General features: G+C 37.2%; 1 protein-coding gene across 2 annotated transcripts in view; it reads left to right on the top strand.

Annotated features, from left to right (window-relative positions):
• The window catches only part of LMBRD1 (LMBR1 domain containing 1), a 116,088-nt gene that overhangs the window by 31,102 nt on the left and 57,262 nt on the right, over positions 1–27,724 (top strand). For both annotated transcript variants that reach the window (XM_047859541.1, XM_047859543.1), the window contains 3 exons: positions 11,096–11,184; positions 15,079–15,152; positions 26,237–26,362. In XM_047859541.1, coding sequence (XP_047715497.1) covers positions 11,096–11,184; positions 15,079–15,152; positions 26,237–26,362 — 289 coding nt within the window. The remainder of the gene's footprint in view (positions 1–11,095; positions 11,185–15,078; positions 15,153–26,236; positions 26,363–27,724) is intronic.

Below are 27,724 nucleotides of genomic sequence, written 5' to 3'. Positions count from 1 at the left end.
TTTAAGCAGTTTTTCTATTTATTTTAGGTATTGAATATATTTTTTAAGTGTCTTTTGGCCTTTTAAAAAAGCCAGTTATGTTAATGTGAAAGTTAATGTGAAAGTCTCTTCTCTAGAAACATAAATTATCCAGAACAGAGATCAGCAAACTTGAAAAAAAAATTTTTTTAAATGTTTATTTATTTTTGAGAGACAGAGCATGAGTGGGAGAAGGGCAGAGAGAGAGAGGAAGACACAAAATGCAGAGCAGGCTCCAGGCTCTGAGCTGTCAGCACAGAGCCTGATGCAGGGCTCAGACCCATGAACCATGAGTTCATGATGGGCTGACATCGGATGCTTAACAGACTGAGCCACCCAGATGCCCCAAACTTTTGTTTTTTTAATGTTTATTTATTTTTGAGAGAGAGAAAGAGACAGTGCAAGCTGGAGACGTGCAGTGAAAGAGGGAAACACAGAATCTGAAGAAGTCTCCAGGCTTTGAGCTGTCAGCACAGAGCCTGACGTGGGGCTCAAACTCGTGAACCATGAGATCATAACCTGAACCAACGTTGGACGCTTAACCAACTGAGCCACCCTAGTGCCCCAGCACACTTTCTTAAAGCGTAGTTTTTTAAGTTAGAGGTCGATATGGTTTTTGTGGCAACTGCTCAACTTTACTGTAGCTCTATAGTAGTTGTAGACAATATGCAAACAGAAGGACGTGGCTCAGTTCTAATAACACTTTATTGACAAACACCGGCAGTCAGAAGTTTGCCAGCTCCTGATTTAGAGCATAACTGAGAACCATTAGTAAAACCACAAATCTTTATAACAGCCAGAGTATCTGTCCCAGATAAAAGGTATCCGAAGTGTGTGTGTGTGTGTGTGTGTGTGTGTGTGTGTGTGTGTTTAAGAGAGAGAGAGACCTTGAATGTGGGGGATAAGTGTAGAGAGAGAGAGAGAGAAAGACAGAGAGAGAGAGAGAGAGAGAGAGAGAGAGAGAGAGAAAATCTTAAGCAGGCTCCACGCTCAGCGAGGAGTTCAACACAGGGCTCAATCCCATGACCCTGGGATCATGACCTGAGCTGAAATCAAGAGTCGGACACTGAACTGATTGAGCCATCCAGGCTCCCCCGGAAGTAGATTTTTAAATTTACTCATTGTTTTCATGGCAGATTACCTTCAATCCTCATTTAGAGTAACATTTTGCACGATTCTGATATTTTTAACAGATCTCTAGATGACATTTATTTATTTATTTATAATTTTTTTTTTTTTTTTTTTTTTTTTTTTACTGTGTTATTTACTTTTAAGACAGAGACAGAGCATGAATGGGGATGGGGCAGAGAGAGATAAAGACACAGAATTTGAAGCAGTCTCTAGGCTCTGAGCTGTGAGCACAGAGCCCAACACAGGGCTCGAACTCAGGAACTGTGAGATCATGACCTAAGCTGAAGTTGGATGCTTAACTAACTGAGCCACCCAGGCACCCCAACATTTATTTATTTAGAAGCAGTATACTAAAAGTTAAGCAAATGTTTCTTGCAAATATACCAATAACAAGAAGTGACAGTTTGACCAGCCATTTTGAAGACTGTAACATTCACTTTTTTCCCACATATTATTGTGTACTAGTTATGTTGCAGATACCGTGCAAGGTGCTGGTGAAACAGCACTTAACAGAAAAGACAACTCCTTTTCTTCATGGCATACATTCAAGAGAGGCTTAGAGGGGCAGAGAAAGAAAATATACAAAAATAGGTTGTGTTGAGGTTGTGAAATGTTAGGGAAGGCACTGATGAGAAGTTAATATTTGAGAAGACATTTGAAGCAAGTGAGAGAGCCATGAATATTTGTGGGGGGAAGAGCATTCCAGCAGATGAAAAGCCCTGAGGCAACCCTGAGCCCTGGCATGTTTGAGACAAAGTGAGGAAACTAGTGTGGCTGGAGTGGAGTGAATGAAGGCTGCAGTAGCTGAAGATAGGGTCAGAGGTAACTAGATCTGCCAAATTTAGTAAGATATCATAGGCTTTTGTTAGGACTTTGACATTTCTTGTGGGAGAGATGAGAAGCTATTAGAGAGGTTTTGTTATTGAGGAACATAATCTGACATTTTAAAAGGATCCCTGGATGATGTTTTGAGATTTGACATTATGGGGCTAAGGGTAGAAATAAGAGATCTGTGAGGAAGCATGATGGCAAGGCATGATGGTAGCCATTGGAGAAAGAGCCAGCAGGATATTCTGATAGGATAGATAGGTAGGGTGTGAGAGAAAGAGAGATTGAGGGTGTACCTACTTTTAGCCAAACTGCAAAGTCTTAGGAACATTTCTCTCACTTTTTTTTTTTTTAATTTTTTTTTTTTCAACGTTTATTTATTTTTGGGACAGAGAGAGACAGAGCATGAATGGGGGAGGGGCAGAGAGAGAGGGAGACACAGACTCGGAAACACGCTCCAGGCTCTGAGCCATCAGCCCAGAGCCTGACGCGGGGCTCGAACTCACGGACCGCGAGATCGTGACCTGGCTGAAGTCGGACGCTTAACCGACTGCGCCACCCAGGCGCCCCATTTCTCTCACTTTTAACACCAACTGCAACTTTGGGAAATTCCTAAAACCATTCTTAGGTTTCATAATTCTCTAGAAAGATTTAAATAAATCACTGATAGCTGTTATGTTTATTGTTACCATTTATTATAAGAAGTGAATACAGGTTAAAATCAACCAAAAGAAGAGATGCATAAGATAGAGTCTGGGAGGATTCCATATATGAAGCTTCCATTGTCCTCAAGATATGTAACTCTTCTGGCATTGATGTATGACTGTATACGTGGAGTATTGCCAACCAGGGAAACTCACATGAGCCTTAACATTCAGAGTTTTTATTGAGACTCTATTATGTAGACAAGTCTGATTGATTGATTGCCCACAAAGTTATCTCAGCCTCTAGGTCAATGGATGCCATATGACCTAGAGTCCACCACCGTAAATCATATGGTTGGTCTTTCTGGCCCACGACTTAAGATTGGGTGTTGCCAGCTCCTGCCCTAAATAAAGATACTCCTATGAGGCATGACAATTGGGTACCTGGTGGAGCCATGGGCAAAATTCACACCTCTTTTTGGGCAAGGCCAAATTCTTTGCTACACAGAAAGGTGAAGTTGTCATCAACTGAGATAGGCACTTCTGAAGGAGGAGCAGGTTTGATGGAAGAGTATCAGAAGCTCAGTTTTAGTTCATGGTACATTTTATAGGCATCAGGAAGAGATGATGAGTAAGCCACTAGATTAAGCATTAGAAAAGTCAGAGTTTAGTCTCTGCTCTTCCAATAGCAGTATCTAGCTCCAATGAGAAAATGAGGTTTTTTTTTCCTTTGTAAAATATGAAAGATAAGCTAAAGAATTGCTAAGTGTTACTCCCTGTGCTACCTCCTGCCTTTCTCAATACTATGGTCCTTTTGTAATTGAATTGATAATGTTGGCTCTCATGGTGGATAACAGGTGAGAAAGAATGGCATAGAAAAGCACCCATACAGGTGGAAGGCTTTGATTAAGGTGGAAGGATATTTCCTCCATTGTTACAAGAACGATAAAAATGAAAAGAGGTACAGGTAGGTTCTTAGGTTTTGTGTGCAAATAAAAGTATTCCTCTTTGATTGGCCTCTATTTTCTCATTGATATTTGAGATCTTTAGCTGAGAGCTCTGATAGAAAAGGACATATGTGGACTCCTGTATTTCACAAGCCTGAAATTTGTGAATAAAAGACTAGTAATTGTTTTGGTTACCCAAGGTAGTGTTCTTCTCATTACCACATTTGAATGAGGTATATACATTTAGGTTAAGTGATTGACTAAATTTCCTGAAATTTTCTTGATGGTGACCTACTCCTCATTTTTGTTAAGTGATTTTTTTTTTCTTTTAAAACAGTAGATAATTTTATGGCAAAAACATTGCTGAGGTCACGGGGCGCCTGGGTGGCGCAGTCGGTTAAGCGGCCGACTTCAGCCAGGTCACGATCTTGCGGTCTGTGAGTTCGAGCCCCGCGTCGGGCTCTGGGCTGATGGCTCAGAGCCTGGAGCCTGTTTCCGATTCTGTGTCTCCCTCTCTCTCTGCCCTTCCCCCGTTCATGCTCTGTCTCTCTCTGTCCCAAAAATAAATAAACGTTGAAAAAAAAATTTTTTTTAAAAAAAACCAAAAAACATTGCTGAGGTTTAATTCATGCAACTAACATTTTTGGAGCACTTTGTTGGGTAGTGTGCAAAGTCTTGGGGATAAAGATGGAGGGTCATTGTCTATTTCCTCAAGGTTCACAGTGGGGAGAGAGACATAAATATATAACTTGAGTTATAACATTTAAGTGCTGTAATAAGAGATAGGTACCAGGTTTTGATGATGGAGTAGCAAGTTCCTATTCTTTTTTTTTTTTTTCTAACATTTTATTTATTTTTGAGAGAGAGACACAGAGAGAGAGAGAGAGAGAGACAGAGTATGAGCAGGGAAGAGGCAGAGAGAGGGGGAGACACAGAATCCAAAGCAGGCTCCAGGCTCTGAGCTGTCAGCACAGAGCCAGATGTGGGGCTTTAACTCACCAACTGTGAGATCATGACCTGAGCTGAAGTCAGACGCTTAACCAGCTGAGCCACCCAGGTGCCCCAGCAAGTTCCTATTCATATAATAGGAATTCTGCATTGAAGAATCAGGAAAGACCTACTAGGGAATAATATTTGAATTGAAGTTTGAGGAGTGGAAATTGGTCAGCTGACTAAATAAAAAAGTTGAATAGCATGTATAGTGTATTAGTCTTTTCAGAGTGCTGTAAATAATAGACATTTATTTTCTCATAGTTCTAGAGACTAGAAATCCGTGATCAGGATGTTTGCAGATCATGTCCTACAGGATCTTTCCTCTGTGCTGTCACTCGGGGAGAGAGTGCTCTCTGGTGTTTCTTCCTCTTCCTAAAGGACTCAATTCCATGGGGCTAGGATCCCACCATTATGACCTCATTTAAGTAATTACCTTCCTGAAGGCCCTGTATCCAAAACCCTTCACATTTGGGGTTAGAGCTCCAACATAGGGATTTTGTGAGGACAAATTCAGACCATAACATTCTGTTCTCTGGCCCCCCAAAATTCATGTCCTTCATACATGTGAAATACATTCATCCCATCCCAGCAGCCCCCAAAGTGTTAACTCAGCATCAGTTGTAGGTCTAAAGTCTCATCTAAATATCCTCTAAATCCAGTATAGGTGAGACCCAAAGTATGATTTATCCGTCTGAGTCAAAGGAGTCAAAATTCTTCATTAGCAGTGAACTTGTGAAAACAGACAAATTTTGTGCCTCAAAGGTAGAATGGTAGGACAGGCATAGGATGGACGTTTCTATTCTAAAAGGGATAAATTGGAAGGAATGAAAGGGTTATGCATCCCATGCAAATCCAAAACCTAACAAGGCAAATTATTCGATCTTAAGGCTCAAGAATAATCATCCTTGGTTGAATGCTCCACTGTCCAGGTCCATTGAGGGGTAGGTAGTAGAATCACTACTATGGCCCTAGGTATTGGGCCTATCCTCTTAGTTCTGGGCATAGGTCCTGCTCCCTTGACTCCTTGCAGCAGTTGCCCTGTGGCCACAATTGAGGAAATAGAAGAGGAAGCAACCTTTTCCCTGGGCCTATAGTGGGAGTGGCAGCCCTCATTATAACTGAATTGCTTTTGGATACTTTTTCTTGAAGGATAAAGCACGTTTTCAGCTAAATAATTCTGTTATCCTGTCCTGTGAATCCCCCAAATCTCATAACCTTCCTTATTTTGTCCCATCTGTGTTCCCTTTATGTCAAATTGGCAGTGTTTCTGCTAGTATCATCCCACCATTGTTCCTGGCTTCTGGTGAGATGGCTGATTAAATCCGTGGTTTCCACCCTTATTAATCTCCTTATCAGCCTGTTCAGCCACCATCTTAGAACAGGCTTCATTATTTTTTACAATACTTTTGGGCCAGTTCCTTTTTGCTTAACAGTTCCTTTACCTTACCTGTCTCCTCTCTCAGTTTTCTGTAAACCGTAAGGAGAAACCAGCCTACTCTTCAACACTTTGCTTAGAATCCTCCTCAGCTAAGTACCCAATTTCATCTCTTAAAAGTTCTGCTTTTCATAGAACCACAAAACAATTCAGCCCAAAAGTCCTTGTCACTGTATAACATGTTATCTTCTTTCTTTTAGTTTCCAATAATATGCTCTTCATTTCTAGCTAAGATTTTACCTGGATGACCTTTAGCAGCCATATTTCTACCAACATTGTATTCATGAGATGATCTATGTCTTTTCTAAGACAACAATGGTTGCTCTTTTTTCAGTTGTTCCTAGAATTGTGTTTAGCATCCATATTTTTTATCAATAGTCTTTTTGTTAAAATACAAAATTCCACTGGGTAAATTTGAAGATCTAGTTGGCTTTATTCAGCAATTCATGAATTGGACAGCATCCATCTAGCAAATAGAAAGGAGCTCTAAGAAATTTTTTTTAATTCCACTCCTGGGAGAGGCTGCAACTGCAATTAGGTTAGGTATTAAATATTGGTGGGATTCAGCACAAGTGACTCCATTTGGGACTTTTTTTTTTTCTTTTATTCTTTTTTCACACCTTCAGGGCAGCCTAGGCTTTTTCTGGCATGCACCTTAAAACTCTTCCAGCTTTTGCCCATTACTGAATTTCAAAGAGACAGCCACATTTTTAGGTATTTGTTACAGTAGGAATCCACTTTATGGTATCAAAATCTATGGTATCAAAATCTATATACTTTGTGGTAACAAAATAGCACAGACTGGGTAGCTTACCCAGTGAACATTTATTTTCTCACAGTTCTGGAGTTGTGAAGGCTAAAAGTCCATGATCAAGGTGTCAGCACATTTGGTTTTTGGTGAGGATACCTGACTTGTAGATAGCTACCTTTTCACTGTGTCCTCACATGGTCTTTACTCTGTGCTAGCAGGGGGAGAGAGAGCTCTCTAGTGTCTCTTCCTCTTCTTATAAGGACACCAATCCTGTTTGATTACAGCCTTACCTGTAGGACCTCATTTAACCTTAATTGCCTCCCTAAAGGTTCAATATCCAAATGCCATTAAATTGGTGATTAGGGCTTTAACATATGAATTTTAGGGGGACCAGTTGAGTTCATAACATTGTGGTAACTGAGAGGCTGTAGTTAGCATGGAGTATTTGAAGAATGACCTAAAACATACAATGTGAATTTAAACTCTCACAGTATTGAAAAAAAGTATGTTGTGACGTTTCAGGTATTTGTGTGGGTGACAGGCTATGGCATTAGCCAGGTAGGTGAACTCTGGGTTTTATATACAATGTTTAAGAAATTTCCACTTTTATCCTGCTGATCAGTTGAAAGACAGTGAAGATGTATATACATTTATGTTTGTGAATGCATGAAAGTAATTATATATGAATTTATTTTAAGAGTTGCAACACCATGAAGGATGCATTTGAAAGGGGCAATTGGGAATTGGGTTGGAGAATTGAAATATAAATGATAGGAAGACCAGTTAGGTAATTATTGTAATAGTTCAGCTGACAGATGAGGGTCTAAACTAGAGTAGTTACAAAGAGAACAGACTGGAAGAAACTGATAAAATATTTGGAAGATAAATATGACTTGGTGATTGAGTGTAAGATGTGAAAATCTTACTTTCTATTCTACTGAGTTTATCATTTCAGTTTCATATCTACTGAAATTCATTAGCCTTTCCATTGTCTCTTCCTTTAAGTGATAATCTGTATTAAACTAATACAGTGAGTCAAATTGGGTATAAAATATTTTTACTAAGCAGTTTTTCAGTTTTACTATTTTAAGAGTGTAAGAGAAATTTATAACCTTATGAGGCCGCAGTTCTCATCTTGATCTAGTATGGTGTGTCTTTGGAAGCTGAAATTCTCTGTATGCATTTTTTTTTTTTTTTTTTTTTGGGGGAGAGACTGAGATTAAGAAAATATCTGTACTTTCTACCACACAAATCTCATTATACTCGTTGGTTATTTTAGTGTCATCATCATTTAGTAAATGGCTGATAACCTTATTAAATGCTGCCTCCTCATCAAAATTGATGTATTTATATTCCAGACACATCTGACTTTAGTTTTAGTTGCCATTGCATCTGTTAGGAGAAACTCCTTTCTCTTCATAGATCTTTGTCTATAGGCTGACATTTGGCTGGTGAACACTAGTTTGCCCCTTCTGGTGGTTAAGAGGTTGAAACGGTTCCATATGAGTCAGCTGCTGCTCTGCCTTCTTGAGTCTTCTTACCCCACCCTAGGCCCATTTAAAGGGTAAAGCCTGGTTCAGCAGTGTCTTCCAGAATTAAGGCCAGTGTCTCTGTTGACTGGTTCATGTCTTTGCCATATTGGTTGTTAAATGTTTTGGATATTATTGTCCAGGATATATAGATGAATTTAGTTGTAACTCTTGAATTCTGCTTATAGATGTTTATCTTAGTTTATGTGAAAGTATTTTGCAAATGTTTCTTAGATTATACAGTCCTGATGGCAAGATTCCCCTAACTGAGGAGAACCTGTTTGGGGTTTGTGCTTTCGTTACTCCCTATAGTTCCTACCTAAAAATCAGTGCTAAAATGTTAACTCTACTGGATCTCTTCACAATCAGTATTTTTCCTGAAGTCATCCTGACAGTAGTTTGGGCCATTTGAACTTTAAATTTTTTTTTTTTTTTTTTTTTTGGTTTTCTAAAGAAACTTTAGAAAGTTTCTTTGTTAAATATTTGAACTGCTGGGGCGCCTGGGTGGCGCAGTCGGTTGAGCGTCCGACTTCAGCCAGGTCACGATCTTGCGGCCTGTGAGTTCGAGCCACGCGTCGGGCTCTGGGCTGATGGCTCAGAGCCTGGAGCCTGTTTCTGATTCTGTGTCTCCCTCTCTCTCTGCCCTTCCCCCGTTCATGCTCTGTCTCTCTCTGTCCCAAAAATAAATAAACGTCGGAAAAAAAAAAAAATTTAAAAAAAAAATATTTGAACTGCTAAAGAACCCAGCTCAGGAGTTTGAATATGTAAGTGTCATCAACAACTAAGAGTTAATTTTCTTCTTCTTTTGGGTAGAACCTTTGTTTACCTAAAACTGACATAGATAAAAAATATTCTAAGTATGAATAGTAGTTTTAGATATTTGTAATACATATTTCTGTTTAAGTACTATAGGTGATATTTTGTGCAACACAGAAGTTTTTCCTCCTACTCACAGAATTGGTCACTGCCAACTTACAAATTCAAAATAAACTTTTTAAAATATAATAAATATATATATCTGGAAAAAACTCTGTCCAAATAAAATAGATACTATATAGATAGTTTTTTCTTCCTTGCTTTATACTTTAATTGAAAAGCAAATAAATAAGTTAATATCATCATAGAAGTATAATTTGCAAGAGGTTTATTTTTTTATGTTTTGATTCTACTTGACTACTTTTATTTGTTTTTTGATTTTATGGCCAGGGCAACAAATAATGAACTTTTTACATTTATTGCTCTAATTTTGTCACTTTTCTTTCTGAAAGTGGTGTGAAATAAGTCTCCAAGATTGAGTGTAGTAAATGGACATCAATGCAAATAGTTAAAAATTTAAATAACCTCCTGACATGCTCTGATCATTCACCTTTTTATAAGAATAAAAAGTATCAGTAGTACCAAGGGGTAAAGGTTTAAAACAGAAAAGTAGAATGATTGCTTTGTTTTACTTGCACACATTATCAGAGTGAATACCTTACTGTATATATTGTTGAACTCATTTAGTATTTCGTCTTTACAGAAGAGGATAGATCTTTGTGCTTTGCTTACAATTAAATTAGGTTAGAAAGGAGGTAGTGTTAGAGTCATTTCTTACATTCCTGTTTGATTCTCTACATGTACAATTTAAGGGATACCCAGCCCTTTACCTTAATCTTGTTTCTGAGTTAGGCACTAAAGTGACTGTCAACCTTCTTCCTTCTCTTCCCTTCTCTTTTCTTTCTCTTGTTTATTTCATCTCTGTCTTCCATTTTCTCCCAGTTTAAGCATCTAGAGTAAGTCCTAGGAAGCTAGCTCACTGTTACTTCCATGATGCCCCTTCAACTGTGGATTGAAAAATAAATAGAAACTACTTTAATTATATGTATTGGTTAGAATCTTGAATGACATAAAAAAAATGCTAAGAAGAGAGTAGAAATTGCCCTAGCTTCACAACATGATATTTACCATTTATTTTGATATATTTCTGTTCTATTTATATACATATGTTGAAATCATTATATATATTCTATTCTTCTGATTTAAGACAAATTCTTGACCTTTTTTGTATTATGGCCTTTTTGGTTTTTAGCCCGTGTGTCCTTTTCAAAATTATCTTATCTTTACTTTGAGAGAGCAAGAGAGAGTGCCTTCAAGCCAGGGAGAGACAGAAGGAGAGGGAGAGAGAGAAACTCAAGCAGGCCCCATGCCCAGCATGGAGCCCCAATGGAGAGAGGGGCATGATCTTATGACCTTGAGATCATGACCTGAGGCGAAATCAGGAGTCAGATGCTTAACCAACTTGAGCCACCTAGGTGCCCTCTTCTCAAAATATTTTAAATGCAAAAAATAAAATACATAGGACTACAAAGAAAACTAATTATACTGAATACAGTAATAAAACTAAAAGAAATTTATAATGTAGTAAACACATATGTAAGAAACTTACCACACCCCTCTGTACATGGTGCAGATTTGGTTTGTTAATGTGTATGTGGTGGTGGGGGAGGTTAATCTTTGTATAAAAAAATCACTAGATGGGCACCTGGGTGGCTCAGTTGGTTGGGCAGCTAACTTTGGCTCAGGTCATGATCTCACAGCTTGTGAGTTCAAGCCCTGTGTCGGGCTCTGTGCTGACAGCTCAGGGCCTGGGGCCTGCTTCGGATTCTGTGTCTCCCTCTCTCTCTGCCCCTCCCCTGCTCACACTCTGTCTCTGTCTCTCAAAAATAAATAAACATTGAAAAAAATTTTTTTAATTACTAGAAATTGAATTTTAGACCATTTCCTTTTATTCAAATTTTTATCTTTAAAACCATTAAGCAGAATTATTTTCTTTTTTGTAGTGCTTTTGTTCCTCTGAATGTTCCAAATAACAAAAATTCTACAGAGTGGGAAAAAGTGAAATTCTTGTTTGAAGAACTTGGAAGTAGTCGTAAGTATTCTTTTTAAAAACACACTCATAATAATACATATTTTGTACCTCTTGGGACTTTTCTGAGTAGTCTGTTTTTATAGTGTTAAGAATTTAACCTTACAGCTCTTTTGACTTGTGGTTAAAAGTGTGCTAGAAAAATTGGGAACTGTGTGATGTTAAGACTTACTTCTAGCTATTATGTAGTTAGTCTCTTCATACAGTTACCAAGTTGAAACAAAAATATGATCTTCAAAGAATTTTAGCAGTGAAGGTCTTTTTTTTAATTTTTTTTTTTAATTTTTTTTTTTCAACGTTTATTTATTTTTGGGACAGAGAGAGACAGAGCATGAACGGGGGAGGGGCAGAGAGAGAGGGATACACAGAATCGGAAACAGGCTCCAGGCTCTGAGCCATCAGCCCAGAGCCTGACGCGGGGCTCGAACTCACGGACCGCAAGATCGTGACCTGGCTGAAGTCGGACGCTTAACCGACTGCGCCACCCAGGCGCCCCAGTGAAGGTCTTATAATTTCTATGTATTCATTAATTCACCTGGGATTATATAGACAATGTTAAAGAAATGTGCTTGATATATTGTTTTTTATTTCTAACTTTTAGCCAGTGAGAGAACCCTATATTGCTGTTTGATCATGATTAATTTTTTAAATGTTTATTTATTTATCATAGTGACATAGTGCGCGCATGTGAGTGCGAGTGTGGGAGGGGCAGAGAAAGAGGGAGAGAGAGAATCCCAAGTAGGCTCCATGCTGCCCACCCCCTAGACACAGGATTTGATCTCACGAACCATGAGATCATGACCTGAGCCAGTATCAAGAGTAGGATGCTTAATCGACTGAGCCACCCAGGTGCCCCAGTAATTTTTTTATATAGAATATAAATTACAGAGGTTTTATATGAATGAAATAACATCTTATTATAAATGTACCTTACCAAAACATTCAGAATTGCTTTTTCAGAAGTTTTCCTTATGTGATTTAGGGTTTTAGAAGGAAAAAAATAGGCAGGTTCAGGTTAGGTTAAGATAGATGCTCACTTATTGAAAAGATACAATGGGTATTAGAAACTGATATAAATGTGTACTTATTACTCAATTTCATGTGCATTTGAACATAGTAATAACTTTATTTTTGAAGAAACCTAGAATATCTATTTTACAAACCTGAAAAATTCTTATTGCTTTTTTATTTATTTTTAATAGGTGCTGTACATTCTTGATCAACATTTCTTTTTCCTTACCCAGATACAATATTAAATGATGATTAAATTAAATCTTAGAGTCCTTGCTATACAACTTCTTAATTTTCTTGCTTTCCACTTAAGATTTCATCTTATAAATTGTGTTCCATTAATATCTTGCTGATACTAGCAAGAACTAGGATAGCAATCCTGGCATCTACTAATACTAAATTGTCAGGATTTATGCACCTGATCCTATTACTGAGGAATAAATTGCTTCTTTTCTTATAGTTAACTCCTTCAGGTCTCTTGAGTAATTACTCCTCTGCCTTAAACATCATTTCATAAGTTATGCTAGTCTTTGAGTATTAGTATAACTTGAATCAGTAATTATATAGGTAGCATTATTCTAATTTCTGTAATCTCATGCTCTTTAGTCTTTTTTTTTTTTTTTTTTAAATTTTTTTTTTTCAACGTTTATTTATTTTTGGGACAGAGAGAGACAGAGCATGAACGGGGGAGGGGCAGAGAGAGAGGGAGACACAGAATCGGAAACAGGCTCCAGGCTCTGAGCCATCAGCCCAGAGCCCGACGCGGGGCTCGAACTCACGGACCGCGAGATCGTGACCTGGCTGAAGTCGGACGCCTAACCGACTGCGCCACCCAGGCGCCCCTCATGCTCTTTAGTCTTAACATTATTTCTTTTATCTCAAATCTTAAACACCATATCCTAGAGTACATTTTACTTACCAAAATTAGTAATATTAATTTTTTTGACTGGTCAACCATGTTAACATAATAACTCCATTTTATCAATTGTAAGATGCATAGTTTCCCACATTTTTATATTTCTAATATTAGGATGCATTTTATTTTTTCTTTAATTTTTTTAATGTTTATTATTTAATTTTGAGAGAGAGAGAGAGAACAAGCCAGGGACAGGCAGAGAGAGAGGGAGACACAGGATCTGAAACAGGCTCCAAGCTCTGAGATGTAGGCACAGAGCCCAATGCGGGGCTCAAACTCAGGAATCATGTGATTGTAACCTGAGCTGAAGTCAGATGCTTAACTGACTGAGCCACCCAGGTGTGCTTTATAAGTGATAGTACTTTAAAATTGCTATCAGCAAAATACCAGATCTCTCCTTGTTTTATGAACACTTTCCGTTGATAATTCTAGTGAGATCAAGAAAGTAATAGCATCAAATGTTTTTGAGTCCGTAAAATACGATGTTTTAGCTTTATGAGATTAAGGCTTAAAATTTAGCCTTGCATGGTTTGTGAATTAGTTAATAATATGCTTTGTTCATGTGTTATATAAAAGCAAGACATGAGTTTTAAGAAGATAGATGATTCTAATTTTATTGTTATTAATGAAAAGATTAATATACATTAAATTAAAATTATATTTGGTTCCACAGGACTTGCATTTTAACTAGTTCAAAACAGTTTTGGGGTACCTAGGTGGCTCAGTTGGTTATGCATCTGACTTCAGTTCAGGTCATGATCTCACAGCTTGTGGGTTTGAGCCCCAGCTGTCAGCTCAGAGCGTGATCCTGCTTTGGATTTTGTATCTCCCTCTCTCTCTGTCCCTCCCCTTCTCGCACGCTCTCTCTCTCTCTCTCTCTCTTTCTCAAAAATAAACATTTAAAAAAATGAAAAAAAAAAAAAAGAAAAAATGAAACAGTTTCGATAGGACCTGCATTACAACTAGAAAAATTAGTATTACTAACATTTAAGAATATTCAAATTTGCATTGTATTTTATTGTATAATCTGGTATAATAATTTAAAAGTGTTACTCCTGCCTCTGACTTATTGGCCTTCCCTTAAATTATTTCCTAAGTCTAACTTGTTAACATAGAATTCTATATTGGTGCTTTGTTTGAATTTATTTTTTTGTGTTTGCTTTTTTCCCCCCTGCCACATGGGCAGGCCAGCTCCTTTCAAATTAAAGGGTGAAATAAACTCTCTAAGATTTTAGTTTTAGACTCTATGTTGAAAACTTAATTGAAAATTAAGAACAAAGAAACCAAGAGTATCAAGATGGAAGGGAGAGGAAGAAAAAGTCAAGGTCACTGGCTTTCCTGGGTAATGTTATTTTTTTCAAGGTCTGCCATTGAGAAAGTCTAGGATGGTTTTTTTTGCCACCTTTTGAGCATGTAATATTTTGCTGCTTTCTTTTTAAGCTCAATTAGACAGTAGTTTTTCTGTTTAATTTTAAGAAGTGAAAGAAAGAAAATCTTAGTCCGAAAGATCTTCTGCAAATCAGTTTGTGAATAGCTTTTTAAAAACTCTTGTCTCGGGGCACCTGGGTGGCGCAGTCGGTTAAGCGTCCGACTTCAGCCAGGTCACGATCTCGCAGTCCGTGAGTTCGAGCCCCGCGTCGGGCTCTGGGCTGATGGCTCAGAGCCTGGAGCCTGTTTCCGATTCTGTGTCTCCCTCTCTCTCTGCCCCTCCCCCGTTCATGCTCTGTCTCTCTCTGTCCCAAAAATAAATAAACGTTGAAAAAAAAAAAATTTAAAAAAAAACAAAAAAACAAAAAAACTCTTGTCTCCACTTGGAGTTGACACTTCAAAGATGAGGTAATACACATTGAGTTTATTCCTTCAGAATGTATTAAGAAACCCAGTTTTTATATTTTTATATTGATTTTTTTAATATGAATGTTTGAATAGTATATATGTACACTTTTAACAGAGTTCTTATTCCTTTGCAGATGGTTTAGCTGCATTGTCATTTTCTATCAGTTCTCTGACCTTAATTGGAATGTTGGCAGCTATAACTTACACAGTAAGTGTAATGTTGATAATTGAGTTAAAATTAAAAAAATTACTTCATAAAGTAATACCTTAGTCATGTATTCAATTATATATTCCTCTTTAACATTTTAGTGCATTCTTCTTCATTTTCTTAAGTTTTCTTTACGTAGAGGAAGGCAAACTTTTAACTACTTAGTCACAATCATTTTATCTGTGTTTCTGAAATTTAATATTTAGAAACAAATCTTATAACTTGTAAACCTTGAAGTTAGTTATATACTATCCAGTAATAGATTTAGTGATTTATAAGCATATTAGAACTCTTAACTGTAGATCAGTATCTATTATGGATGCAATAGATTCATCCTACTTGGGCATATAGGGATTTTAAAATTTGATATTTATAACTTAATATTTCTCTAGTGTATAGAATCTAATCTTATACTCAGAGAGAGTATTTTTTATTTTTCCTGTAGATGGTAAGGTCTGAGTTAATAGCTTGCCAGTCTTGTGTATAGACTACTCTTTGAGGGTTTTGCTCCAATTATAGAAGAAAAACCAGTAATAAATGCTTCTTATCTACCTCCTGAAAGAGAATGGTATAAGAAACTTTAAATTATCTAGAACCTTTTCAGATTAATGGAATTTGTTTATAGCATTCTTAATTCTTGCAGAAATGGGAAATACTGGTTATAAAGAAAACATTTTTGGATATTGTTCCAATATGTCTTTCTTAGGCATGAAAGAAATGGGCTCTTAGTGTGATAGCAGAATCTAGTTTTGTTAGATAATCATTCAGGTGTCATGATTTAGAATAAAAGAAGTCTAAAATGCATGCATTTTAATATCTGTTAGGTGCTTATTTGGGTACTCTGTTTTATTCATTGCCATTTTTTTTTTTTTCATGTATCACTACATAAGGAATTTGTCATAATATTAGTGGGTAGTTATTCTTCCATCTCACAGAATATAGGGGTAGTATGTTATTCTCTTTTAAGAAGCAGTCACAGATTAACAACAAATTAAGAGTTAGACCTGGACTCAAATTGCTATTCTGTGCCTGACTCATTAAGCTCATTTTGCATTTGTTTTTTAACCTTCCTGGGTCAGTGCCTTTCCCAGTAAACGGGAATAGAAAAATGCCTCTTACATATTTTTGAAGGTCAGATGACTTTGAAAACTGTAGGAAAATGAGTATATAACAGTGGATAAAAGATTAGTCAGGAGAAACAAATGGAAAAAGAGGAAACCAATACGTAAGATCAATATCAAGAACTGTGAAGGGTCTAAATTTTTATCCTATTTGCAGCCTGCTACAGCTCTTTGGTTGTTGACTGAAGATGCAAGATTTCTGGGTCAAAGACAAAGACTTTTTTACTTACAGTAATAGCAGTAGCCTTAGGATTAGCAGTTTCTTGTGCTGGTTTCCTGAGTTCACTTCCCATGGGACAACGTTAAGTACACCGGATAGTACTTTCATGTAGAAGAGGAACTTTGAGCTTAGGGAACCCGAATCTTTATAATGGACAGTAAGCCTTTCTGCCCTTTGCTGTAGAGAAAGATGCTATCTTTGTTTTCCGAAGGCTGTTTTTCTATGTAAATATCATTGAAAAGATAGTATAGAAAAAAAATGAGCTTTAGTTGCAAGGTGTGCAGAAATGAGAGACCCAGGGAGGATTGTCTTCCAATAGTCAAATGGTAGATGCTATGAAGAAAAATAAGGCAGTATAATGGGATAGACTATACTGGAGGCTGGTTCTGCTGTAAAAGTCAGGAGTGCCTTCTCTAATATTTAAACAGAGACCTGAGTAACCAGCCATGAGGAGGAGTTAAGTGCAAAAATCCTGTGGCAGATACATGTATGCTGTGTTCAGATAATAGCAGTGAGGCAAAGCCAGCATGGCTGTAACTCAGTTAACAAGGGGAAGGATGACTGAAGTTTAGATGAGAAATGGCCAGAGGACATGTTATGTAGAGCCTTTTAGATCATGGTTAGGATTTTGAATTTTGTTTTGAGATTAGAAGCCATTGAAAAGTTTTAAATGGAGAAGTAATAGGATCTAACATTTTAACACCATTGCTCTGGTGGATCTGAATTTCATAAGCTGTGGCAATGGTGAGTGTGGGAGTGGAAAAAATGTGTGAAGTTATTAAAATTCTTTTTTAAAAGAGAGCTTCCCTCTAGGAACAATATTATTGTAAAGTAAATATTTTGAAGTAATATTTTATATTAGTCTAGCTGAAGCTGCAAAAATTATCATTTAAGCAATCAACTAAACCAAATAAAATAATCATACTGACTAAGTTACAATATCCTTAGAAGAACTTTATTTTTCTAGAGTGCAGAAGGCTGGGCTGAGGACATTGATATAACATGGCCCATGCTGGGAACCTAAAAGACATAGACGGTATGCTGAATTGGTAGAGAGGGATCCCTTAAGTCCTAAGCCCAAGGGAGAGGGTCCAATGTAACAGCATAGTAAGATGAAACTAGCTAGGACTTACATTTTTTCTTTAAGTAGAATAAGCAATAAAATACGATCCTTGGTGAAGAGTCGTAAATGTGGATACTGTCTGTGGGTCCCTTGACCTACTCTACTATCTAAATTTATTGATTCCTAAAGTGGGAATAATGTTTAATAAGATTTTGAGAATTTAAGCAGTTTACAGAGTCTTGGAATTTGTTGGCCCCTCAGTGGTCACTAGTAGCTCACACTGTTGAATGTTCACACTTAAGTGTGATTTAAACTGTAGTGTACTCTTTTCCACATCTTTCAGTGAAAGTCAGCCAGATGCTAATAGCAGTTGGGTCATGATCAGTGAGAATGTGGTTTATGTAAAGATGAGTAAGTCAAAGAGGTATTCAAAGTTCTGTGGTCGTTGCTTGGTGGGGGAGGGGATGGAGAGACAAACATCATTTAAATAGCACAAAATGGGGGCGCCTGGGTGGCGCATTCGGTTAAGTGTCCGACTTCAGCCAGGTCACGATCTCGCGGTCCGTGGGTTCGAGCCCTGCGTCAGGCTCTGGGCTGATGGCTCAGAGCCTGGAGCCTGTTTCCGATTCTGTGTCTCCCTCTCTCTCTGCCCCTCCCCCATTCATGCTCTGTCTCTCTCTGTCCCAAAAATAAATAAACGTTGAAAAAAAAAATAAAATAAATAGCACAAAATGTGCTCAGAGCTCAGTGGAAGAATGTTTTGCTACCATACCAGTCTGGCCAGTTTTACTATCTAGTGTGTATTGAAGAGACCCTGTTTAAGGGGGTAGCATGGTGGTTGTAGCTGAGCGCTAGTCCTGAGTGAAAGTCTTTATGTAAAATCTGTTATCTGAACCATAGCTTCTCTGTCTGTAAAAATAGGCCATTAATACTCCATCTTTATTTAAAACTTGAGAGTTGAAAATTAACCTGTTTACAGATAGATGGTTTTATTATACGGAGGTGGTTAATAGTATTAATTATCATATTTGCTTACAGATATAAAGCTTTCTTCCAACTTGTTATGGAAAAGCTTGAGAATTGAGCTTTTCACATTGGTGGAGCATGGAAAGAGGGTACAGTACATATCCATGGGAAATAGAGGAGATTTAATTTTAATTAAAATACCCAAAGTGGGAAGTTAATATTTAGACTATTTTGACCCTGAGTGCGAAGAATTAATTATTAAAGGTAAAGTCATGTCTGTTACAGACCCTGTAACTGTTAGTATTGAGACCAGAGAAGTTTTTGTAATGTGTCAATAGAGTGTGATTTTTCTTACCTATACGTTATTGTTTAGTTTAGAAACTAGGTGATTATTTAAATTTTACCAAGATTATATCTATTCTGTGTCTTTAAGGGATAACCCAATAATTGGGCGCTCAATTTTAGAAGAATATCAGACAACATATAGCTTGACTATTGTTTTCAGCTTAAATTGAAAAGAATCTGCTACTTTTCAAGTAAAAAAAGGAAACCTTTAAAGACAAATATTTATGTGGATATTTTAATTTTTTTGGTGCCACCAAGTGGGGAAATGTTGAATATACTTTTCATACAAAATGTATCCTGTGGACCACTGAAGTGCCTATAGAGGTGGTAACTACTGAACTTTCTATTATATACACATTGCAGTGAAAATCTGACCATGTCACGTGTGTATATATGTATACACATGCACATACACACACACATATAACATTATGCTAATACATATACATTTAATATAAAATATAAAATATAAAATACTGGATTAAAGAAAATAAAAATGATAAACTAAGGATTCAGAAATAGAAATAGAGCATTGGTTCTCAGTAATCTTTGAGGAGAGAAAGGCTCTTTAAAAGTCAAATTTCTCAGCTTTCCATGTGATACTGTTTCTTTTTTTTTTTTTTTCTGAAATTTATTGACAAATTGGTTTCCATACAACACCCAGTGCTCATCCCAAAAGGTGCCCTCCTCAATACCCATCACCCACCCTCTCCTCCCTCCCACCCCCCATCAACCCTCAGTTTGTTCTCAGTTTTTAACAGTCTCTTATGCTTTGGCTCTCTCCCATTCTAACCTTTTTTTTTTTTTTTCCTTCCCCTCCCCCATGGGTTCCTGTTAAGTTTCTCAGGATCCACATAAGAGTGAAACCATATGGTATCTGTCTTTCTCTGTATGGCTTATTTCACTTAGCATCACACTCTCCAGTTCCATCCACGTTGCTACAAAAGGCCATATTTCATTTTTTTCTCATTGCCACGTAATATTCCATTGTGTATATAAACCACAATTTCTTTATCCATTCATCAGTTGATGGACATTTAGGCTCTTTCCATAATTTGGCTATTGTTGAGAGTGCTGCTATGAACATTGGGGTACAAGTGGCCCTATGCATCAGTGCTCCTGTATCCCTTGGATAAATTCCTAGCAGTGCTATTGCTGGGTCATAGGGTAGGTCTATTTTTAATTTTCTGAGGAACCTCCACACTGCTTTCCAGAGCGGCTGCACCAATTTGCATTCCCACCAACAGTGCAAGAGGGTTCCCGTTTCTCCACATCCTCTCCAGCATCTATAGTCTCCTGATTTGTTCATTTTGGCCACTCTGACTGGCGTGAGGTGATACCTGAGTGTGGTTTTGATTTGTATTTCGCTGATAAGGATACTGTTTCATTAAGTCTATGCCACTGATTGTAAAATGTACTTTTACTTTACGTACCACTATGATGATCTCTGCCTATGCTTTTTATTATTTATAATTTTTGTTTTATATTTCATGAGGAGTTTTTTACATATGTAAGTACTTTTTTTCACTTATATAAATACATTTAAAAAATCATATTCTTCATATATAATAAAAATATATATACATGAAATAAATTGAAAAGGTGTTCCTAAAACTTCACATTTGGAATCTGAGTCTTCTGAATCACTTTTTTGAATTGGTTATTCATGTCCATGTTTTACTATACAAGATTGTTTCTTGGAGCACCTGGGTAGCTCAGTTGGTTGAGAGTCTGACTCTTGGTTTAGGTTCAGGTCATGATCCCAGGGTCATGGGATCAAGCCCCGTTTTGGGCTCTGCACTGAGCATGGGGCTTGCTTAGATATTCTCTCTCTCTCTCTCTCTCTCTCTCTCTCTCTCTCTCTCCCCCTCTCTCTCTCTCCCTCTCTCTCTCTCTCTCTCCCTCCCTCCCTCTCCTTCTGCCCCTCACCCCAGCTCACACATGTGTGCTCTCTCTCAAATTAAAAAAAAAAAATGTTTCTTTTGTCTTATCAAGAGAATTAGTGATGTAGCTTTTCTTGAAGCCTCCACTCTTATCTCTGAAATTTTCTTTGAAGGTGCTAACATACCCAATGTGTGTATAAACTGATTTTGTTGTTTCTTGTCTTGCCATATGAAGGGCAAATGGAAAATGGCTTTTACCTTGGGTATGTTGCTTTAAGCTCATAAAGCACTTGACTGTTGCTTTGCAAGAAAATACAGAATTATGCTCCTTGTTTCAATAAATATTTGCTTCACTGTTGGCTCCTTTGCTCTCTTTCTACACATTAACTTTTTGTTTCAATGTCAAATCACAGCCCTATCTTAAAGATATTTTAAGTGGCAATTAAACTCAGTAGTGATAGCAAGAATGCATGTAACTCTGATGAAGAAGTAACTATAAAGCAACCAGCTGAGACCAAATTTGTGCCTGGGCTGGCAATGACAGCTATGTCATGACTTCTGTGTAGCCAGTGATTATAAGAGGCATCCGAATTTCACTAATGTTAAATATGAGAAAATATATATGTATCTTAGAATCAATGAATATTTAAAGCGGAAATCTTAATTGAGTATATGTTTAATGAATTGTTTCATTAGTCATAACAGCACACGTGTTCTTGAGTAATAGGTGTTACAAGTACATGTAAGACATTTATGCAGTCTACAGGCAGTACCTTTATAGTATTCCATGGATCACAGATTGGAAACTATCATTCCAGATATTAGAGATATATATATAGGGAAAAGTTGCTGTTCTAAACTGGGCGGTGTAAGAAGGTATTAGAAATGTTTGTAATTTGTATATATTCTTTTGAAAATTTTGGGTTTTAATATGGATGGTGCTTTATTTTTGGAACTTGAAACAAATACAATTGGAGGCAATTATGACCAACCTGGAAGCATATTAAATGATACAATCTCTTTAGCCTTGTTGATTTTCTGGTAATTCACTAGAGGGCAGTAGTAAGCAATAAAAGTTTGTTTCTGAAACGGATAGCTTTTTAAATACATTTTTTCCAAAGAAGTCTGAGGTTAAGTTCAAAAAGACTATTTGAGAACCTTGACTAAATGTTTCATGTCAATTTTATTAGAATCTAAATATTATGGTTACATTTCTTGATAATCGTTGAAACTTAAACATGCAATCCTTCCTCCCCCCGCAAAAACTCTAAAAGGTAGGTAACCCCAAACAATGACAACTTTCTCTAATTGTTTTTTTCAGACAATTAAAAATTCATGAAAAGATGTATTCTGGTCCCCTGTTAGCACAAGGTGTTACCAAGGACATATCTTTATTTTCTTAGATTTTTGTGTTAAGCTATTTAGGAATTTAGTTCAGCTAGTCTAATAAATATGTAAATTCCATGTAAGGAATTAGGTTTGTGTGAACTAAGATTTATTTTTCAAACAATTTTTGGTTAAATATTAATAGAAAAAATTATTTTAGTAATTTGATAAATCTTTATTCTTAGAATAAAGGTAGGAAAAAGAATTGAGACCTAGTTTTTATAGATCAGATAGTCTCCTGTACTTGTTAGTAGTCTGGCTGATAAATCTATGTTTATAAGAATTTTCTGAGTGATTCTGATTAGCCACGTTTGGCCAATGTGCAATGTGTTTAGTGATGAAACAAATGTACAGACCAATAATGTTAACGTACAGTGTTTTGTACTATAGTAGAGTTATAAGCAAGGCACATTTCAAGTCAAGGCATATTTCTCAGACATGGTGTAATTAAGCTGAGGCCTGAAGGGCATTGAAATTTGCTAGAGAAGTAGAAATGATAAGTTGGGCATTCTAGATAAAGGCACTGCATGTGCCAAAGTGTGGAAGCTGGAAAAGCCTTTGTAAAACTGGAGTGTTTTAAAAATAGTGAACAATTCAGAGGTATGAGGCATGAGACACGCTGGTAGGGGTCATGAAGAGGTTTGTCTGCCAGGATTAGATAATTACAAGACCAGTAATTCACAAGACCGGTCATTCTACCTATCATTGAAAAAAACAAAACAAAGCAAAATGAAACAAAACGATCTTACATGATACAGAAAAAAGTTGTACAACATAGAATTGCTCTGGTTGAAGTAGCAGCAGGCCTGGCTACCTGCCTTCTTGTCTCCTGTAGTGGCCCTGAAGGCATCTACCCAGAATCCTAGGGTCTCCTCCTAGAGCCCTTTGAAAACTATTTTAATTCATCCTAGATATCTTAATGGAAGTTAATTAGAGGAGTGACATAATCTGATGTGGGTGCTAGAGATTACTTTGCAAGCAGTGTAGAAGTTAGGTTTATAGAAGTGAGACTAGTAGACTACAGATTCTTTCGGAAATAATATTGAATACTGAGGTTCTGTATTTAGGGATAAAATCCATTCAACAGAGAGTAACAAGCATTGGGGTAAAATAAGCTTGTTTGGAGGTGGTTGGGAGGACAGGGAATTTATTTGGGCATAAACTGTTTAGCAAAATATTTTTGCCTTGGAATTTGGTTGTAAAAAGCAACATAGACTTGGTGTTAAAACGATATGTGAATGCAGATGATTGGTAAATAATCATGGTAATACTGCTTATTCATCAGAGTCTGAAAGTATTATGTTACTTTCTTCCCAATAATGTTTTGAAAATTTGTGGAACTACTAGAAGAAACAAATGGGTCAGATGGTAAAAGGGATAGGAAAGTCCTGTAAGGAAAGGTTAAAGAGCTGTGGTATACTTTGGCTCCTGTAGGCTTCTTAATTTACATTTTCAGTGTTTTAAATATATAATATTTTATATTCTTTACTTTTTCTATTTTATCAAGGTCATTACAAGTATAAATTTGATAAGAATTTATTAATTGCAAAAAAATTACTCTAAATTATGTGTTCTAATATGAAACAGAACCTTCTTCATACTATCGGAACCTACTTCTACTACCACTTTAGGAAGAAGGGGAGATGATAGGGAAATCATGAGCACATTAACTTTAAAATACTATATTTTAAGGTATTTCTCCCTTAGAAAATACAGGGATTTGAATATTGGGTAATAATTTTATATAATTATCTAGATACAATGTGTTATAGGCAGTTGGTATTACCTGATAGAACTAGTTGATTTCTGGGATTTTAGTATGTTCTTTGTATTCTCCCTTAATTAAAAATAAATAAATAAAATAAAATAAAATAAAATAAAACAAAACAAAACAAAACAAAACAAAACAAAACCATGGAGGGAGTTTAAAGATGGTGGCATAAGAAGACCCTGAACTCACCTTCTCCCATGGACATGATAAACTTACAGCTATATTTGGAACTAGATGAACAGCACCTGCACAACAAAAGACAAAAAAGACACATTCAGTAGTGTAGGAGAATCAAAGATATGGCCTCACCCAGGGGACCCCATCCCAGGTGACGCCACAATCAGGAGGGATCCCCCAAATAAGTAACTCTCCCTTGAGTAAAGAGATTGTGTCCCCTATCAGGCATCCTGACCCTAGGGGCTGGCACTGGAGAGATATGCTGCCCCCCCACCCCCCTGCCAAAAAAAATCCTATCTGGTTTTGAAAATCAATGGGTAGGTTAAGAGAGGGAGAATCATAGAACTATAGGGAACAGAGATTTCTGCTCATAAGTGGTGTGTGCGTACACCTGCTCTCCCCAAGATCCAGCACAAAAGCAACAGATTGAAGAGTACTTATACTGTGAGAGAGAACCACTTAACTAATTTTAAGGTGGCTATGACAAAGGCAGGGACCTATAGGGACTTTATCTGGTGATGGAAGCATTGGTGGAGTCCATTTTTGGAATCTCATTCTAACTTGCTGATGACAGAGCAGATGTGTGCCATTTTTGTTATCCTTCCTGTAACATGCTAGCACTAGAGTGCATACTCTGTCCACTTACCCCTTACCCTGGCTGGCAAGCACCCCACACCACATAGCCCCCCAGCTGCAAAAGGGCCAGGCTAGTGTCCCCACTGTACTCACTCAGTGATTAGACTGCACATGGGCCAGATGAGCACCATGATCCCCACTTTCCCCATGTAGCAGCCAAGCTGCAGGTGGTCCAAGTGGGTGCTGTAAGTCCTGCCCAACCTGTGCAGAGAACCAAGCTACAGCTGGGCTGGTAGAGTGCGCTGAGCCCTGCCTCACTGTGCAGCAGCCAAGCCACAACCCAGTTGGTCCAGCAACTTGAGTCCTACCTTCCTGTGCACCTGATAGGCTACAACTGGGCTGATGAGCACCTGAGCCCTGTTGTCCCCTAGCAGCAGCCAGGCTGTAATTAGTTTCCAGAGGGACCTTAAGCCCCATCTAACCTGCATAGAGACTGGGTCATAACCATGATGGGCAAGCAGCTGGAACCCCACTCTTCCTGCACAGTGCCTGAGCCACAACTGGGTGGGATGAGTGACCTTTCCACACAGCAGTGCTGGCTCTGCCACAGCTGGTGGGCATATGCAGCAAATAGAGTGGACATTCATATGAAGTGCCTGGCTCTGATGGCCAAGGGAGATTGGTCTCATGGCCCACATGAACCAGCTGTTACACAGGACCACTCTTTCAAGACTGAGGGAGGTAGCTATTTCACATAATACATATAGACATAGAGGCAAAATGAGATAGAAGAGTATGTCCCAAACCAAAGAATAAGGCACATCTACTTAAAACAAAACAAAAACTTTAATGAAATGGAGATAAGCAATTTACCTGATAAAGAATTCAGTAATGGTCCAAAAGATGCTTACTGATTTGGGGAGAAGAATGGATGAACACAGCAAGAACTTTAACAGAACTACAGAAAATATAAGAAGGTATCAAATAGAAGTTATAACTGAAATGAAAAATACACTAGAGGGGTTCAGTAGCAGAAGGGATAAACAGAAGCATGAATAAGTGAGCTTGTTGTACTATATTTACATTATTTTTGCAACTTTACCTTTGAACCATACATGTTATCTATTCTGTGAATAGTATTATACAGATGTAAATTTATATAACTGTTAATGTGAAATAAGAGAATTATGGGACAGTATAATCATGATTCACTCCCATGTACCATGTTCTTCCGTGACTATAATCCTTTACAACTGCTTACTCTGCAGTTGCTCTTTTTTTTTTTTTTTTTTAATTTTATAAAGAGAGAGCACATGCGAGTGGGGAGAAGGACAGAGAAAGAGAGAGGGAGAATCTTAAGCAGCCTCCACGCTCAGCATAGAGCCCAGCATGGGGCTTGATCCCACAACCATGAACTTGGTCATGACCTGAACTGACATCAAAGTCAGACGCTCAACTGATTGAGCCACTCAGGTGCCCTGGCAGTTGCTTTAAAGGATCTTTCCCCCTCAAAATTGTGTATAATTGTGTGTAAAATAGTGGTACTAAAAACACATTTTAATTTTGTTTCTTTTAGGCCTATGGCATGTCTGCATTACCTTTAAATCTGATAAAAGGCACTAGAAGTGCTGCTTATGAACGTTTAGAAAACACTGAAGACATTGAAGAAGTGGAGCAACACATTCAAACGATTAAATCAAAAGTAAGTTGGTATTTTATTGTAATTGGGAAGCATAAAAGTACATTGTCTTTGTGCTATTTTCTGATATGACTTAGACATTGGCAATTCCATATTTTTGACATTGTTTGAATTTTTTTGCAACATATCCTTAAGAAACTATGCCCTTAGTTTTAAAATTTGTCTTCTGTGAAATGCAAAACATTGACAATTTGAGAATTTCTATCAGTGTTCAAACAACTAAAAAACAAAAATTCTTCTCAGGTATGAACAGGACCTTGCTTATCCCACATATACTGATTACATGTGTAACATCAGATTTTACTGTATCATTTATGTTCAAGTTTTACGTACTAGTGGAATAAGCTAAAAGTTACATGTAACCACTTGCCAATTAAATGTACTTCTAAAAACACAATGAAGTTTTTCTTTCTCTATCACCTTCAAGGAGCAGATAAATATTATCTATAGAGCATAGTAAAAAATGGAAAGTTTTCTGAATTATTCTACTAAACTAGCATAATCCTGATATAGAAACCAGATGGTAATTGCACACAAAAAGGGATATATATATATATATATATATATATATATATATATATATACTGATCTCTTTTATGAACATAGAAGCAAATGTTATAAAGAAAATATTAGCAATTCAAACCTATGCTATAATAGAATATGTTGTAATTATCAGATTAGGTTTATCATAGAAATGCAAAGTCTGACACATTAGAAAAATCTATTAGAATAGTTTAATATGTTGATAAAGAATGAGAAATATTAGCATCTTAATAGATGCTAAAGAATATTTAGTAAAAGTCAATTTGTAGTTATGATTTAAAAAGAAGCCTTACCCACTTGTTGGGATGAGTACTGGGTGTTGGATGGAAGCCAGTTTGACAATAAATTATATTTATAAACAAACAAAAAAGAAGCCTTACCAAATTAGAAGAAAAGAAAGTACTTAGGAAAGGAAGCCTGTAACAAGCCTCATACTTAATGATGAATGAAACATTCCCATTCAGGACAGTGCAGTCAGTATCACTGTTGCTCGTTAGCATTTTCGTGGAGGTGCTAGTCAGGTAAGAAAGATTGCAGGTATAAACATTGGAATGAGAGAGTGAAAACAAGGGAAATATCCTTTATTATTTGCAGATACCATCTACCAAGAAAATCTGACAGAATCAAAGAGTCAGGGTTAGGGTTAGTTAACCCTGATTGTTTATTAATTAACCTTAATTAGGGCACCTGGGTGGCTCAGTCGGTTAAGCGCCCAACTTCACTCAGGTCATGATCTCACAGTTTGTGGGTTCAAGCCCCGTGTCAGGCTCTGTGCTGACAGCTTGGAGCCTGTTTTGGATTCTGTGTCTCCCTATCTCTGCC

The sequence above is a fragment of the Prionailurus viverrinus genome, chromosome B2 (genome assembly GCF_022837055.1).
Source record: "Prionailurus viverrinus isolate Anna chromosome B2, UM_Priviv_1.0, whole genome shotgun sequence".
NCBI lineage: Eukaryota > Metazoa > Chordata > Mammalia > Carnivora > Felidae > Prionailurus > Prionailurus viverrinus.
The sequence above is the reverse complement of the archived record's forward strand: the minus strand, read 5'-3'. Positions and strand labels throughout refer to the sequence as shown.